The sequence below is a fragment of the Peromyscus maniculatus genome, chromosome 2, assembly GCF_049852395.1.
Source record: "Peromyscus maniculatus bairdii isolate BWxNUB_F1_BW_parent chromosome 2, HU_Pman_BW_mat_3.1, whole genome shotgun sequence".
Lineage (NCBI taxonomy): Eukaryota > Metazoa > Chordata > Mammalia > Rodentia > Cricetidae > Peromyscus > Peromyscus maniculatus.
In genome coordinates, this window is record NC_134853.1 from 60,558,838 (window position 1) to 60,574,021 (window position 15,184).

At 44.7% G+C, this 15,184-nt stretch overlaps 2 protein-coding genes across 3 annotated transcripts in view; one reads left to right on the forward strand and one right to left on the reverse strand.

The window, feature by feature from the left end:
• Mob3b (MOB kinase activator 3B) overlaps positions 1–14,856 on the reverse strand; it is a 196,722-nt gene extending 181,866 nt beyond the window's left edge. The window contains exon 1 of one of the 2 annotated variants that reach the window (XM_006975319.4): positions 14,182–14,856. The gene's annotated coding sequence lies outside the window, so the exon portion shown is untranslated. The remainder of the gene's footprint in view (positions 1–14,181) is intronic. The other variant, XM_076564047.1, reaches the window with a different exon arrangement.
• On the forward strand, positions 8,591–13,017 carry Ifnk (interferon kappa). Its single transcript, XM_076563598.1, has 2 exons — positions 8,591–9,214; positions 12,962–13,017. Exons 1-2 carry the CDS (start codon positions 8,611–8,613, stop codon positions 13,015–13,017), a joined length of 660 nt encoding a protein of 219 aa, XP_076419713.1. The 5' UTR covers positions 8,591–8,610.
• Positions 14,857–15,184: the final 328 nt, after the last annotated feature.

Sequence of the window (15,184 nt, forward strand, 5' to 3'; positions counted from 1 at the left end):
TTGAACTTTAAGTCGGGCAACTTGTCAGAACACGAGAGAGACAGAGACAGACAGACAGACAGACAAGAGAGAGAGAGAGAGAGAGAGAGAGAGAGAGAGAGAGAGAGAGAGAGAGAGAGAGAGAGAGAGAAACTGTTGTATCCAAGACTATTCCTTGGAAGGCACTCTTCACATCAAACTCAGGATGCCACGGAAGTTCAGCATGACTTCAGCTTTGTTTATGGCCCAGCTCACTCTAACAGGGCAGTGTGTTTTCCAGGTCTGACTAAGTGGTAGAGACTGGTGCCTACAAGTTATTTCCTCCACAGTTCCTGGTGCCTCTAATGGGAAATGCAGGCCTGGATCAGACACTGGAAATGTAAGGCAAGTCTCTCCACACTAAGTGCGCCTGAGAACGCCAATGTGTGAGCGCAGTTTTCCCTACTTCAGATGACAAAGAAATGCTACCCCACTCCAGCGAACCTCTGAACCCCCTTCTATAGGGGAACATGGGAGAAACCACCGAGCCCCTGCAGAGTGCCTGCCAAGGAGCTGGCACAGACATCCGCTGGCACAGAGCAAAGTTTCAAAAACCAGGTCAGCAAAGTCCCTGAGGATGGACTCTCCTGTGAGGAAGTCAAGGGAGGGGATCTTTGCCTAGACATCCTCCAGTGCTCTCTGGAAGGCCCTGAGAGAACACTCCTGCCAGGAAGCGGCACCAGCAAAAGCTTTGGGTCTACTGAGCACTTAGCCTGGCTGCCTCTTTCCATTTGAGATACAATGAATATTTTAATAGATTATGTGATATTCATATAATTATAAAATATATTATGTATAATTATAAAATATACTATATATTATAAAAATATATAAATTATATGAATATCATATAATTTAATAGATTATATGATATTCTCTTTGCTTGTAGAAAGCCCAGGGACAATTTCCAACTCTCTGCAATAATGCCATTGGACATTATGGCGTGCACTCACTCATTCTGGTTATATCCCTGACTTCCTCTTATTTCCTTCAAATCTGATTTCTTTAATTACTTTTTACTCCCTTACATTCTGTATTACTTCAAGCAGCTTCATATCCTTTTGGGAGTGAGTCTGTTAATGCAGAGATACAGTGAACTTTAAACAAAAATCATGACTACCCTAGTCTCTGAAAAGACACTGTGGCTTCATGCAGATTTAGTTTTGAAGGCTGGTCTGGTGGGGTTCCACTCCTGTTAGCTTGGCTAAGTTGCTCAGTATTTCAAATCTCCCATTTTCTCTCTTCTAAATTGACAGCAATAATACCTAAGCTGTGCAATGGCTGTGAGAATTTTTTAAAAACTTAGGTAAAGAACTGAGAATATAGCTCAGTGGTTGCGTGCTCACCTAGCATGCACATGCACAAGGCCCCCGGTTTGGTTCCCAATACCATGACCAACGAAAACAGAGAACAAAGGGGAAAAAACAGTAAAATGTTAGGAATTAGTAACTACTAAATTATTAGAATCCTTTATTACTATTAATACCTGTACAGATTACACAATAATCTGCTCATATGCTCATGGTTTTTGTTGTTTTGGTTTTTGTATTTTTTGTTTGTTTGTTTATTTACTTTTGGCTTTTGGTTCTCTGTGTAGCCCTGGTTGTCCTGGAACTCCCTCTGTAGACCAGGCTGTCCTTGAACTCACAGAGATGCACCTGTCTCTCCCTCCCGAGTGCTGGGATTAAAGGCGTGCGCCATGTTATTAGATTATGAGCAATAGCACTGAGGTGAACTACTCCTTCACCATCCTTTCCTCTAACAAACACTCATCACTCCCCAGTTAGAAAGCACAAACAGGTCTGGTGAGTTACTCGAAGTTACACAGTTATGTTAAAAGTGTAGTTACTAGACTGATTGAAATTTAAAAAGCATACTCGAACTAAAATACTACAACATACTTATCCATATTCATTAAACATTTATGCACGCTACGTGCTCAATGCATAAGGCAAGCATAATGAAAAAACTGTATGCATAACTTGATGTATCCAATGATATAATTTGATACAATAAAGAACACAAGCATAAGTGGGTTTCATGTATGGAAGAAAGTCTGGTAACTCTCAGGCTACCCATTCTAAGCTGTCTTTCTCAGTAAATGACTTTGCGTTGTAGCTCAGAAATCTGATATCATGAGGCCCAGGAGTCTGGGGAAACCAGTCTTAATTTATACAATTCAAAATAAGTTTATAGAAACATCGGGAATATTAGGCCTAACTCAGCTTCGGTTATCAAAAGGTTTCCTCCCAGAACTGAGAAGCCCTTTTGACATCTGAAAGAGCTTGGGTAAGAACAGGGATAATCTGGAGTCTCTGGGATGCTTGTTCTTTCACGGAGGAGAGGGATTTTCCCATGTGAGAAAAGGGGATCTTCACACTACAGCAGGAAACTTAGGTTGATGGAGTCGAGGTGAAGACAACTTGGCTCAGCCCTGCTTGACCCCTAAATAGTACTGTGACCTTAAGGAAGTCACTTCACACACACACACACACACACACACACACACCAGTTCACCTCTAAATGCCCTCCACTGCTATACTCCACGACTAAGAGTCAGTGCTCAGGGGGGTACGGGGGTAGAGCATGGGAGGGGGTGGGAATGGCAGCAGCACACATCTTTAATCCCAGCACTCTGGAAGCAGAAGCAGGTGGATCTCTGTGAGTTCGAGGACGCCTGGTCTACAGAGTGAGTTCTAGGACAGCCAGAGCTACACAGAGAAATCCTGTCTGGGGAAACCAATCCAAACCAAACAACAACAATAACAACAACAAAAGAGTCTGCTTCAGTGCTACCTCAGGTCAGGACTGTTGCCAGGAAGAAAAGACCCCCTTCTCCACTTCTGCTGGGACCAAATTATCCCCAACACTCCTCCAGTGACACCACTGCTCCAAGAATAAGAAGTTCTGTGATTTGCATCAAATGATGGTGGTCTAAAGAAAGCTCCCAGGACTTTTTCTACAAAGCCTCTTTGCCCTTCATTAGTGACAAGAAACAGGACCACAAGCAAGCCAACAGTGATTAAAAGAGGATGGTGCCTCATCTACGGACCAAGCATCTTCCTGTCCATTACTCAGCCCACCGTCGGCATTTCCCCTCAACTATCAGCACACTCTTATGTACATGCTCATCCACTGGGATCCACTGTGGAAAGGGAAAGATTATCCTGGTAGGTGACATATTTCACCACTATCCTCTGAAAGTCTTACTGCCACCCAGGGCACCCCCAGAGAAGACAACAGGGGGAATGAGGAAGTAGATAGAAGCTATTCTGACAATCCCAAAATCAACATCATCTTCATTATTGGTGCATATTTATTTACTTATATTCAAACATTATACATTTCTTTTGTCAAGGATCATCTTCTAGCGTTCATATCATTCTTATTCAGGAAGCTGTAATGATGCATAGTCTTCAGCAGGGTTGCAAAAGAGGACTGATGTTGACGAGTCTAAAGAGCCTCCCAAGTGATGATATGATAAACCATAGCTACTGAACACACTGATACAAAAACTTGGAGAAGTAGAAGAAAGGTCTTTCTTACTTTTGTCCTACAAGTTAATATCCAACCAGACTTGAGAAACACAGGAAATCCCATGGTCCTTTTTATTCTACAAACAGTTGGAGTCATGATTACAAAACCGTGTAAGTCACATTTCTAGTCTGGAAGACATGAATCAACCCAAAACTATGAACCCAAGATATCACTGGAGTTACCAAAGTGTTTATGACCTAACTAGCCTTGGGCAATGCAAAGAAGCAGCATCAAAAATAGCAATGACAGACACTTCAGCTGCCATCTATCATGTCCTCAATCACCCACAATACCTGACTTTCTTCCTTCTCCCTAAACAAAAAGGAAATCAAGGTTTAATGCTCCATCATTTAACTATCTGTTCCGGGCCTCATCTTTATGAAGAACTTTCAATCTGCATTTAAAAACAATTACCTGCAGATGATAGCATGTAGTTCTACACATGAGGTGTCAACGTTATCACAATTTTGATAACCCTGTTTTAGCGATTTAAGAAGCACAGAGTCTCCTATCCCCACATGTGGAGGTGGTCCAGATCTCTCACTTTCTTTTTTTTTTTTCTTTCTTTTTTTTTTAAAATTATTTATCTTTATAGTATGTGCACTGGCATTTTGACTGCATGCATGTCTGTGTGAGGGTGTCAGATCTTGGAGTTACAGTTTGTTAGCTGCCATGTGGGTGCTGGGACTCGAACCCCGGTCCTCTGGAAGAGCCATCAGTGCTCTTAACCACTGAGCCATCTCTCTACCCCCAGCTCTCTCACTTTCTGTGGTTTTTGCAGGCCATTCAAAAGGCAGGAACCAACCAACAGCTGCTGCACCTGCCATTGTGGACCTGTGCACAGACAGGAGAAAGACATAACCAAGGCCACAGAGCAGACGGATGACTACCCCTGTCCTGGGGAGCATGATGAGAAGCCAAGCTTTCATGATGAGAGGTGCTTTCTGGCCTCACTTTCCCCAAAGGGATTGAAGTTTCACAATGTGCCGGTATCGTGACTGGGGTAGTCGGTGACCCTTCCCACTGGGTACAAGTTAAGGGCAGCACAACAGAGGGAGGGACAGAGGACCCTGTGAGGGGCTAACCAGGAAGGGGAGGCAGTGGGCATGGTCCAGCAGAGCTCACAGAGCTGCTCTGGAATAACCACCCTACACAGTCGAGGCCTCAGTGTAAGGAAGCATATGCCCTAAGGTTTAATTACCTCCGAAACAGAACAACTGGGATGACTCATGCTCAGTAACAAAGATGATCAACACATTGTCCAGACTGGAAACTTGTCCCTTCATAGGAAGCAATAAATCTTCACAACCCATGTGCTCCTGAGGTAAACCCAAACTAGCTTGTCTCCCCTGAAATGCCTCATTTCTCCATTTTGTCTGACACATTCCATCTTGTTCATTAGTGTCAGCCTTATAATCCGAAGGGACTTCACACAGTTCAACTGATAACAAGGTAGACACTGTTAATTGTGTTCCCTTTGATGAAAACAGCACTACACATAAAAACTACTTCAGAGCATGCTGGGAAATAAAGACAGGTTTCATGGGCACAGAGTTAGCATGTCAATGTACATCCTGCTAATGAAAGGGTGAACAGCTCTGACAGACAGGTTTAGGGGAAAAAATGGTTCCTCAAGAGCCTTTTCAATGATTCTGAGGTACATTCAGATGGCCTGAACAAGTGACTGATGATCCCAAAATGTTTCTTATTCGGGCAATTAGCAATTACACGTGAGTGCATACAATGTGTGTACACGTGTGTCCTCTTTGGAATGTGCACTGTTGTTTGCATCTGTCCATAAGTGATGCCAGCATTGAGAAATGAAGCTAAAAGCAGCTCTAGGGAGATGGAGAGAAGGCAGAGGAAAGTGTTCCTGAAGGAGGAGTGTCAGAGGTCAATGGGAGCTCTCAGGGTCAGTAAGGTTGCCAGATAAAATAAAAATAGTAAATTCAATTTGGATCTTAGATTAATGGGAGAAAGGGTTTTCTCTTAGTGAAGGTATGTCAGAAATATTGCAGGAATATTCCTTAGGTTTATTTGCTAAATTAGGCAATCCTAATGGCCAGAGAGAGGGAGGGCATGCACGCCAACCACCTTTCTTCTTTGTCATGAATACTATCAAGATTAGCACCAATTGACATTTAAAGCACCTGGAGAATGAGGTCTACCCACAATGACATGCCTGTAATTGTAAGTTCTTTGACATCAGGTAGTACACTGTATTCTTCCTTCTATAGGACCTGGGTCATGAGTCACACGTGACTAACGCTTAAAATGAAGTTTTGAATATATAAGGATACAAGATGAATGGGAGGGGATTTGGGGGGAAAGAGCTTAAAAATAACAAAGTCACTCATGGCGCGCGGAGGGGGGGAGCGGGGGACGGGGGACAGCAGGGAACTTCCGCATCTGTCGCTATCTGCTTCATCTATGGGAAGAAATGATGCCTTACTGTAGCAAGCACAAGGGCTGAAGTGTCCTAACTAATGCAAAGAACACTGAGCACCACAGTGAACTGGAGTGACTGGGGAGGAGCGTTTTAAACTAGAGATCAGCACGTACACAATCATTTACTTCAAAAACGTATAATTAAGGAAGGCAAGGCCTTGCAAAAGCCCCATCTGATAGGCGGCTCTACCTGGAACTGCTTGAACTAGAAGTTTTCGGTGGAAATGATACAAACTTTGTAAGAAAGTGGGGGGCGGGGTCTCAGAGGTGCTGTGCACTTTATTGACACTGTGTGCACGTTTGATGACAGATGTTTGTAGATACGCACAAACGTGCTTGCTTCCGTGTAAAGAGCTACAAGATCAGTATGTTGATCTCCCATAGAATTCTCCATTGTCCACAGCAACAGACTTAGGGAAATGTCCTTTGTAAGTAGAAATGTTGAAGTTTATTGATTCTGTTTCACTTTCTCTTAAAGATGTTTGCTTTTTAAATAAGAAAACACGTGCTGACCACAGACAACTTAAAAAAATAGGCGAATAAAAATAAAAGAATAAAAAGTCACTAAATTTGCCAATCAGAGATAAGACGCAAATATTTTAGGGTATATACCTCCAGGGTCTTCTTTTCTGTCCATGTTTGCAAATATCCACATTTAACAAAAATGGAACTAGATCCATGCTACCAAGAAAGCTTTTGTTTGTTTGTTTGTAGTTTGTTGTTGTTTTGCTTCTCTGTGCAGACCCAGCTTTCCTGGTACTCGCTCTGCAGACCAGGCTGACCAGACTCAGAGATCCACCTGCCTCAGCCTCCTGAGTGCCAAGATTAAAGGCGTGCATCACCACTGCCAGACCAAGAAAGTTTCTTTTAGAAAACAAAATAAAGTCACCCAAGTGACCAAATATATTCCGACATAACTTTTAGTACTTGTGCAGAAATTTTCTCCTGATGCTTTACTTAACCAAGTGCTGCTTACCTTGTTTAACAACCAAATCTTTAATGATATCATTACACTTGGGCAAGAGGATGGAGAAACTCTAAGAGAAAGAATTACTGAGTCAAAGATATTGCAGAATGTAAAAGATTTTGAGCAATGTCACCATTATGTCCCCTATGACAATCAAATGATTAAAATCAATGTATATTCTCATATAAAAGAGCCCCCTTTCCTGATTTTGTTTTTGACAATCAGCCATGCAGAGAAACAGTCTGTGAAATTAGAATTTATATAGATAAAGTATAGCAAGGAATATCTGTAATATTTCCTGTTTCCAAGAACCCGGTCCATAACGTAAGAAAGTCATCCACAATTAGCCTTGATGCAACCAAATGATTAAGGAGAATTTTTAAGCCAGAATTTCAATCACAGTCTACTTGTAGAATCTAGCAGCTTCCCATTTCAATAGAATACTATTGAAAATTCACTAGTTTCCTTTTTTTTTTTTTTAACAAAAAAAAAAAAAGAAAATAAGCTAGGGTCCTTTAAAGTCATAGTATTTTACATTCTTAAAGAAGGGAATCCATTTCCTCTTAAAGAAAGGAAGACCATAATCCAAAGAAGATTATTTGGTTAAACAAGGTAAGCACCATGGATGGCAGACGACCATCATAGCGTAGTCATAGGAACCTAGGTAGGAGTTAGCTGGCTGAAGTGGGTGACCTTCTACCCAAATGCCTTATGGGTGAAAAACATGCGGAGCAAACAAAATACTTCACAGATTCCAGAACCACCAAGTAAGAAGGGAAGAGAATGAAGTGAAAGTTTTTAAATGCTCTATCTAATCTAAATCTGTATCTAAACTGTATAAAAAAGGAATTGCATGACACTACACCAGAGAAACAAATGAAGCAGAAAAAATATTCTCAAATATACAACCCACCAGAAGACTGCTAAGACATGAGCATATGAAATGCAACCCAGAGATGACTATAATGAAGGGAAAGGGTAGCTGTAAAATATTAGTTTCTAAAGTCAACAGAAAACTAAGCCACCTTCATCCTGTATTTTCTAAAGCTATGCTAAGTTGACAGACTCGACTGTGTCATCCTTTTTGACACTGAGAACAATAAAGAAAGAGAGAGGAAGGAAGGAAGAAGAAATATCCAAATACAGAAGCTTAATTTGTCAAGACTGGGAAAAGTTAAATTATGTTCTTGCTAGTGAACTAGTCATTAGTAATCCAGTCATTTGGTTAATGACTAATTCAACTAAAGTAGAAATTTGTCTATAGGATCAGGTACAAAAATATATTTTTCAGAAGGATCATTATGTCTTTGATGAGTTGAATGTTGTTTTTTTCCCCCTAGTGATGGGAACTGAACTTGGGGCCTTGCAAATGCCTAACAAACGTCCCACTACTAAGCTACACCCCACCCCTGTGTGTCAGTTTTGTTTGGATGTGTCTTGTTCAGGGCTGGGATGGGTCAGCTGGGAACCTAAAGTCATGCTTTGCTCACTTAAAAAAAAAAGGCCTGGAGGCAAAGGACTTGGGAATCTAAGTGGGAAAACTCCTCCCACCGAAGATAAACAGGTATATAACCCCATGAAAGAGTAGCTAAGACAACACTATCAATCCTGGGTGTTATAGATGTTTTACTTTGGAAAAAATGCGGAGCACCAAGGTTGTGATGACTCCAGAGCGTTTATGGCCGGTGGTCCTTGTGGCTCTATTCGTCACGCCCATCCAGTCTCTGAACTGTGTTTATCTGGATAACACCACCTTGGAAAGTGTGAAACTTCTGGGCAGCATTATCCGCTCTCCCCTAAAATGTCTAAAAGAAATCAAGGATTTTGAGTTCCCTAAAGAAATTCTTCCACACATCCAGCACGTGGAAAGGGACATGAAGGAGGCCTTCTATCTTATATCGATTCAGGCACTAAATATTTTCAGTCAGAATAGCTACATCTCCCCAGCGACAAGGGAGCGGCTACAGCACATCAGAATGGGACTGTTTGAGCAAGTGCAGCAAGCACTAGACTGCTTTATGGATGAGGAGAAAAAGAACAAGGAGGAGGATAATAAGACGGAACAACCCCGACCAAAGTACCCCCAGAGGGTCTACCTGGAATTGAGCAAGTATTTCATCAAAATCAACAAGTTCCTGGGGGATAAGAAATACAGTTTCTGTGCCTGGGAGATTGTCGGAGCAGAAGTGAGAAGATGTTTCATGATATTTTACAACTTCAAAAGACTACTCAAAATACAATCAGGTATGTTTGCAGATTTACGTTTCCCTCCATAGTTTCCTCCTTCATCTTAAGCATGCCTGTGCTGTGTGTGATGTGGCTCTGTCCTCGGTTAGACTGGTCCTCAGTGTAATGTTTCCTGTCTCTGGGGCTTGACCTTGGCACATTAGCCACATCCACCTCTTTAAGAAGAGGCAATGCCAGCCATGTTAATCAGTGCCTGTGTGACCCCAGGAATTTTCTTAGAAAGTACTGAAGACAGGTTGAAAAGAGTAAGGTTTCCTTTCCATCTTCTCTCTCTTCCACTTTCCTTTGACCATTTTCTATTGGCTTTCCTCTACATCTAAGAAAGTTACAAGACAGTAGTTAACAGATAGGGAGCAGAGAAGGTTTGAAAAGGTAACATTTCAACAAATCATCTCTCAGGCTGCCAAGGTTGTTTCTCCTATGAAAGTTCACCACATTAACTGTCTACACCCAATCTATAGACTCAAAACCTTTCATTTTTTTTTTTTACCACCTCTTTTCTAGAGGAAAAAAAAAATGTTGAGATTGTATATCAGCTTGGTTTCTTTGAAATGATCCAGTTTAAAGAATGTTGTTACTTTAAAAGTCAAGGTCCATAGTGAAATGTGGGTGATCCTACAGTTGATCTGTAAGCTCCTCCTTAATGCTTGGGAGCCTGTGATTCTAATGTAGCACATGTATCATGCCTAGAGAATATTGTTTGGTTTCTATACCAAAAGTATAGAAAAGGCAACTGATGTCACTCAATGGTAGGACGCACTTGTCTAGCATGCACAAGACACTTGGATCAAATCCTCAGAACTGCAGTGGGGGGGGGGGGTTAGAGGAAGGCATAGAAAATGCTGGAGAACGGAGTGACAGCCTCCCATAGTGGGTGGTTTTCTTTGTGTGTGCCCCTAAAGCAAACATCTAGGGTCGTATTATGGGAGAATTTTGCATTCATGTTCAATTTTCCCAGTTGGAAAGCTACTTGCTGCCAGTTCAGTGAATTAGCCATTCTAACAATACCTGGTACTTTAACAGGCTTTTATCTTTTTAAAGTTATTTTGCATGAAGATTGTCTAGCTTATTTACTTAACTCTCCTGTTTTTTACTCACCATCTGACTGAATGAATTTTCTCTTCCCCACCCCCATCATATTTCAGAGTCCTCCACCTTCAGGCAAGAACTTAGATAGAAACTGACTGCTCAAACACACTCAGGAACCCTCTATGCTACGGCTATCACCAGCATGCGGCTAAACTCTTCAAACTCAAGACTTTCCAAGTGCAAGGTTCAAGACAGTATACTCAAAGAAAGTCCTATGGCAAAACGAAGGGCAAATTTCAGTGGAAAAGTTAGAAGAAATGTTAAATTAAAAATAACAAAAAAAGTTGTAGATTATGGCATTTAGGTTACCAGCCAAAGAACCAGATAATAAAATGAGTTAATACTCTAATTTTGCTACTGTTATGAATCTTAATGTAAATCTCTAATATACAACACCAAAGGGGTTAAGACCCACAGTTTGAGAACCACTACTTTAAGGGCCTCATGCCAGGGATCAAAACCTTGCCAGCAGCTTATAATCTCCCAATTGTTCTTTAAATGAGGTAGCATGAATCCTTCCAGTAATATATTTAAAAATATTAAGAAACCCTGCATTGCACATAGGCTTTTTCTCTTCCTTTCCAGAGAGCAGGCCTCAGTGGCGAGCTGTGATGATTATCAATATAGCCAAAAGTCTCTTCTCTAAAAATAGTAAATAGCCGAGTTACAACCTATTTGGTAGAACAGCTCATCAATAATGTCGTTTTAGATTGGGATCATGTCAGTGTGTGTGTGTGGGGGGGGGGGCAGGACATGCAATGCAAGCAGGAACAGACACAGTGTTTTCTCTGACGCCTTTGCCTGACCTCTATGACAGCTCTACCGAGACTTAGAGCTGCTGCCCTGCCCTGCCCTGGCCCGGCCTGACCTGTGTTTGCTCTGTGCCAGGGAAGAGAACTGGCTAAATGGGTGGGAATGGCGTTCAGTGGTAGAGGACAAGCACAGTTGTGTGAGGGGCCCCACCCTTCAAGAAAAGAAACACCCCGCTTTCCAGTCAGGACAGACTTGGACAGAGAGGACACTGAAGTCAGAACCACACTCTTTTTATTGACAGGTTATCAAGAGACCAACCCCACCAAAAAGTAAGGACACAAGCAACATAAAGAAATGTGTTTTTTCCTCACCCGTGGCTTAAAAAGTGCTCAATGAGGCAGCAATAACACATTTCCCCCCCTTTAACACAACAGAAATGGAAAACAGTGATAATGCTGAGGGGTGGGTAGAGTGTAGATCTCTTATATATTGCTGGGGAGACAGTAAAACGGCGTGTGCTTACTATGGGCAATATTGCAATCTTCAATAGCCTAAAAAGTGTATCAGTCCTGCTACGTCTCCAGAAACATATTCCAAGGAAATAATTGGATAAGATTGCAATTCACTGGAGCTTGGCATATAGAGTTTTTAACTTTTCACCTATGAATTTTCTATTTTTCCTACGATAAGTTTTTGGAGAAGTCTTTTGGTTCTAAAATTGAAGAAACAGGACACACTTATCTTCCTCTATAATGATTGTGTTTTCCCTCCTGGCGGGCTGGGCCAAGCCCTGACTTTAATGATGCCTCTGGTACTGCCTGAGCAAACAGAACCTAAGCAGGTCTTCAGCTGGTCCTGTTTGTTACTCTGCTGCCAAATTTGATCTTGTGGGCCCTTACCTTTATAAAACGTTTGGACAGGGTGTTGAGCACTTTAGAAAAATTTCTGTTTTTCCTTTCAGGGACCCACCAGTAAGATCTAGAAATCTCGGGAAAAGTTCTCCTTATTGATTCTCTTGAGTTAACAGTCTCTCAGAGAACTTTTAAGTTAGTAAAGGGCAAACCAGACTTGCCCAGGGCCCAGAACTTAAAAGGCATGAAGGAGGGCTGGGGTGTGTGCGGCTCAGAACAGCGCTGAGGTCCCATCCGGGGCAAGGGCGTTGGGCAGGTGCGTAGGTCACAGGCGGCCCCATAGAAGCCTCCTCCTCCCCAGAGTTGGAGTGGGGGAGGGCCGGAAAATCACATCTCCTAGAAGGACTAAAGTAGGGAATCCACAGGAAAATTTGGCAATGGCGACCAAGGCTGGCCAGAGGCACCGGTCCCAACAGGTGCACACAATCAAACCTGCTCCAGCTGACCCCCCCGGAAACCGTTCCATTCTGGTTCCCGCCGGTTTGGGAGTTAACTTTGCTCTTGCCAAGATTTTCCTTTTTCTCTTTCTTTTTTATTATTATTATTATTTGTGTCTTTCACATCATGCATCTCGATCCCATTCATCTCCCCGTCCCTTCAAGATGTCTTAATCCACACTCGCAAACAGCACTACGTGGAAGCGCCCAATTTATTCCGGGGAAACCGGACCTCCTATAATCTAACAGGCGCCCCCCTCTGGAGAACCCGGGCCTACCCCCAAACCACCTGTTCTCAGTGCTCCTGGCCGCATCTGCCACCAGTACTTTGTAGTTGTGGCCTGCTTTTTCTACATTGCTGGGAGAAATTTGGAACTTAAACCTGGAGCCTTAGATAAAGTCAAAAGTCCACGAACATTTCACAGCTAGTCACGACACCACTCTTTCCAGGCAGTCCTTAGCCTTCCCGGGTTATCTCAGGCTCCACTCATCCCCTGGTCAATGGCCTGCCCCTCAGCCCTTGAGAATCTGCCACCCCTGGACTTTCCGTCCAGATGAGGTGCCAGCCCGCGCCCGTCGCCCGGGTTGTGGGCCATCCACGCGCGCTTAGCTAGCCACTGGAAGTCCTTCGGACCCTCTCGCGGATCCCCTGGCTTTCGAGAACTTCGCTGCCACTCTTCTCGACCCGACACCCGTCTCGGATTCGCTGGGGATAAGATCTAAGAAATGCGCCCTGGGCCACAAGCAGCCTGGGAGGCGGGGTTAGGAACAACTTTCCCTCCGCCCTCTAACCGCAAAGCCCGGGTGGGGCGGCCTAGCCCTGTCCCGATCCCCCTCCTTCCCCGCCGGGGATCCCTGACCCGAGTTCGCGCCAAGGCCGGCGTGGAAGGCCCGCGAGAGGGGCTTTCCTCCCCGCCGCAGCCCCACCAGATGTTAGAGGCGTAACAATAGTAGAACCGCAGAGAAACAAAAGGCCATTCACCGGGTGGAGGAGAATGGCTCGGTCGCCCTGTCTCCGCCGGGAAGACTTACAGAGGGGTCTGAAAGGGGGTTGGGAGGGATCCTGAGTGGTCTAGAGCCTCTGCCTCGCTCCAGGAGGCGGGAGCCCTTCTTTACCACCAACCACCCAACCCTGGGGGTCCAGTGGCGGGGAGGAGAAACCAGAGGAAAGTTTTAGTTTTCACCTTCTCTGGTGCGGGAAAGGGAGGGGCTGCGATTCCAGATGTTTGACAGTTGTTGGCCCAAAAGTTGAGCGAGATTTATTTGTTCTTAAGACCCTCCCTTCATGAGGCATCAGTAGCCTGGGGACAACCCGAACGGTGAGCTGTAGCCCCACGCAGCCCCCACGCTGGGTTCCAGAAGCCCGGGCGCGTCCCCCTGCACAGATACACTTTCGTGAAAGTTTCTCTTCCCGCCGCCTCAGGCCAACGCGCACCCTACCCGCATCTGCGATTCAGAGAGGGTTCGGGGCGAGATTTGCACCCCGAAAGGGGCTGGGGTGTGTGTTTCAAATCAAAGCCAAGGATCCCTGGGTGGGAACTGGACTCACGTTCCAGCCGGGGAAGTGCGTACCCGGAGGCATAGAGAAGCCAAGGAGCCCGCACCGGTCTAAACCAGACTCTAACCCCGGAAGCTCGCGGAGGAGGGATGAGGACCCGCGTCGGCGCGGTTGATCCGCTCCAGGTGTGCCCCGCACCTCGGCCCTCCTGGGCACAATCCGGAGCTGGAAGCTGCGGGACTGCGCCTCCTCCCCGCTCTTGGAAGGGTTACTTACCGTGGGGTTTTAACCTTCAGCCTAGGGCCCTGCTGTCGTCCTCCGCGCGGGCAGCTGCGGCTGGCGCGGTAGAAAAAGAGTGAGCTCCTCCAGCCGGAGCAGCGACGCTTGGCAGATCCACGCGAGGGGCTTCCTGGCCAGCACGCGCGACTCCAGACGCAGCCGCCGCGGCTCTGATGCGGCCCCCACATGCACCGAGCGCGCCGCGCAGCCCGCCCGGGCGCCACTGCAATTCATCGGCTCAGAGCGGAGTCCCCTGGCGGCCTCCTCTGGAAAGGCAGCTTCGTGGGGGCAAGAGGAGTCTTGTTGCCTTTAGGATCCTCTAATCTCCACAAGGGCCTGAGACAATGTGCAGTCTAAGAAGTTTCTCTCCTTTGATCCGCTGGCCAGAGTAGCTAGAAAAATGCCAGACTAGAAAGACTGCGGTCCCTGTTGAGCTTTGTGAACTTGACACAAATCTAGGAAGAGGGAATCTTAATTAAGGAAAGACCTCCATAGATAGCCTATTGGTAAGTCTGTCTGGCATTTTCTTGATTAATGATTGGCGTAGGAGGGCCTAGCCCACTATGGATGGTGCCATTTTGGGGCAGGTAGTCCTAGGGTGTATAAGAGAGAAGGTTGAGCAAGCCATGAGAAGCAAGCCAGTGAGCAGTGTTCCTCCATGGCTTCTGCTTCAGTTCCTGTTTCCAGGTAACTGCCTTGAGTTCCTGTCCTGACTTCCCTTTATGATGTACTAAGATCAGAATGCATAAGCCACATAAACCTTTCCTCCCCAAGTTGCTTTTGGTCGTGCTGTTTTATTACAGCAGTAGAAACCCTAACTACAGTCCACAAAAGTTTTTTTCCAAGGCACCCAGAAAGAGCCAAAGGACTTAACCTTCTTCACACTGACTGTTGTAAAATGCCTTGGACTGCCTGACACACCATAGAAAGTAGCTTTAAATCATTGAAAAAAAACATACTGGAAGCCGGGCGTGGTGGCGCACGCCTTTAATCCCAGCAC

Coding starts and splice junctions, on each gene's coding strand:
- Ifnk (XM_076563598.1), top strand. CDS start 8,611: ATGCGGAGCACCAAGGTTGTGATGACTCCAGAGCGTTTATGGCCGGTG. Junction 9,215..12,961: donor ACTACTCAAAATACAATCAG/GTATGTTTGCAG, acceptor CTTTCCGTCCAG/ATGAGGTGCCAGCCCGCGCC.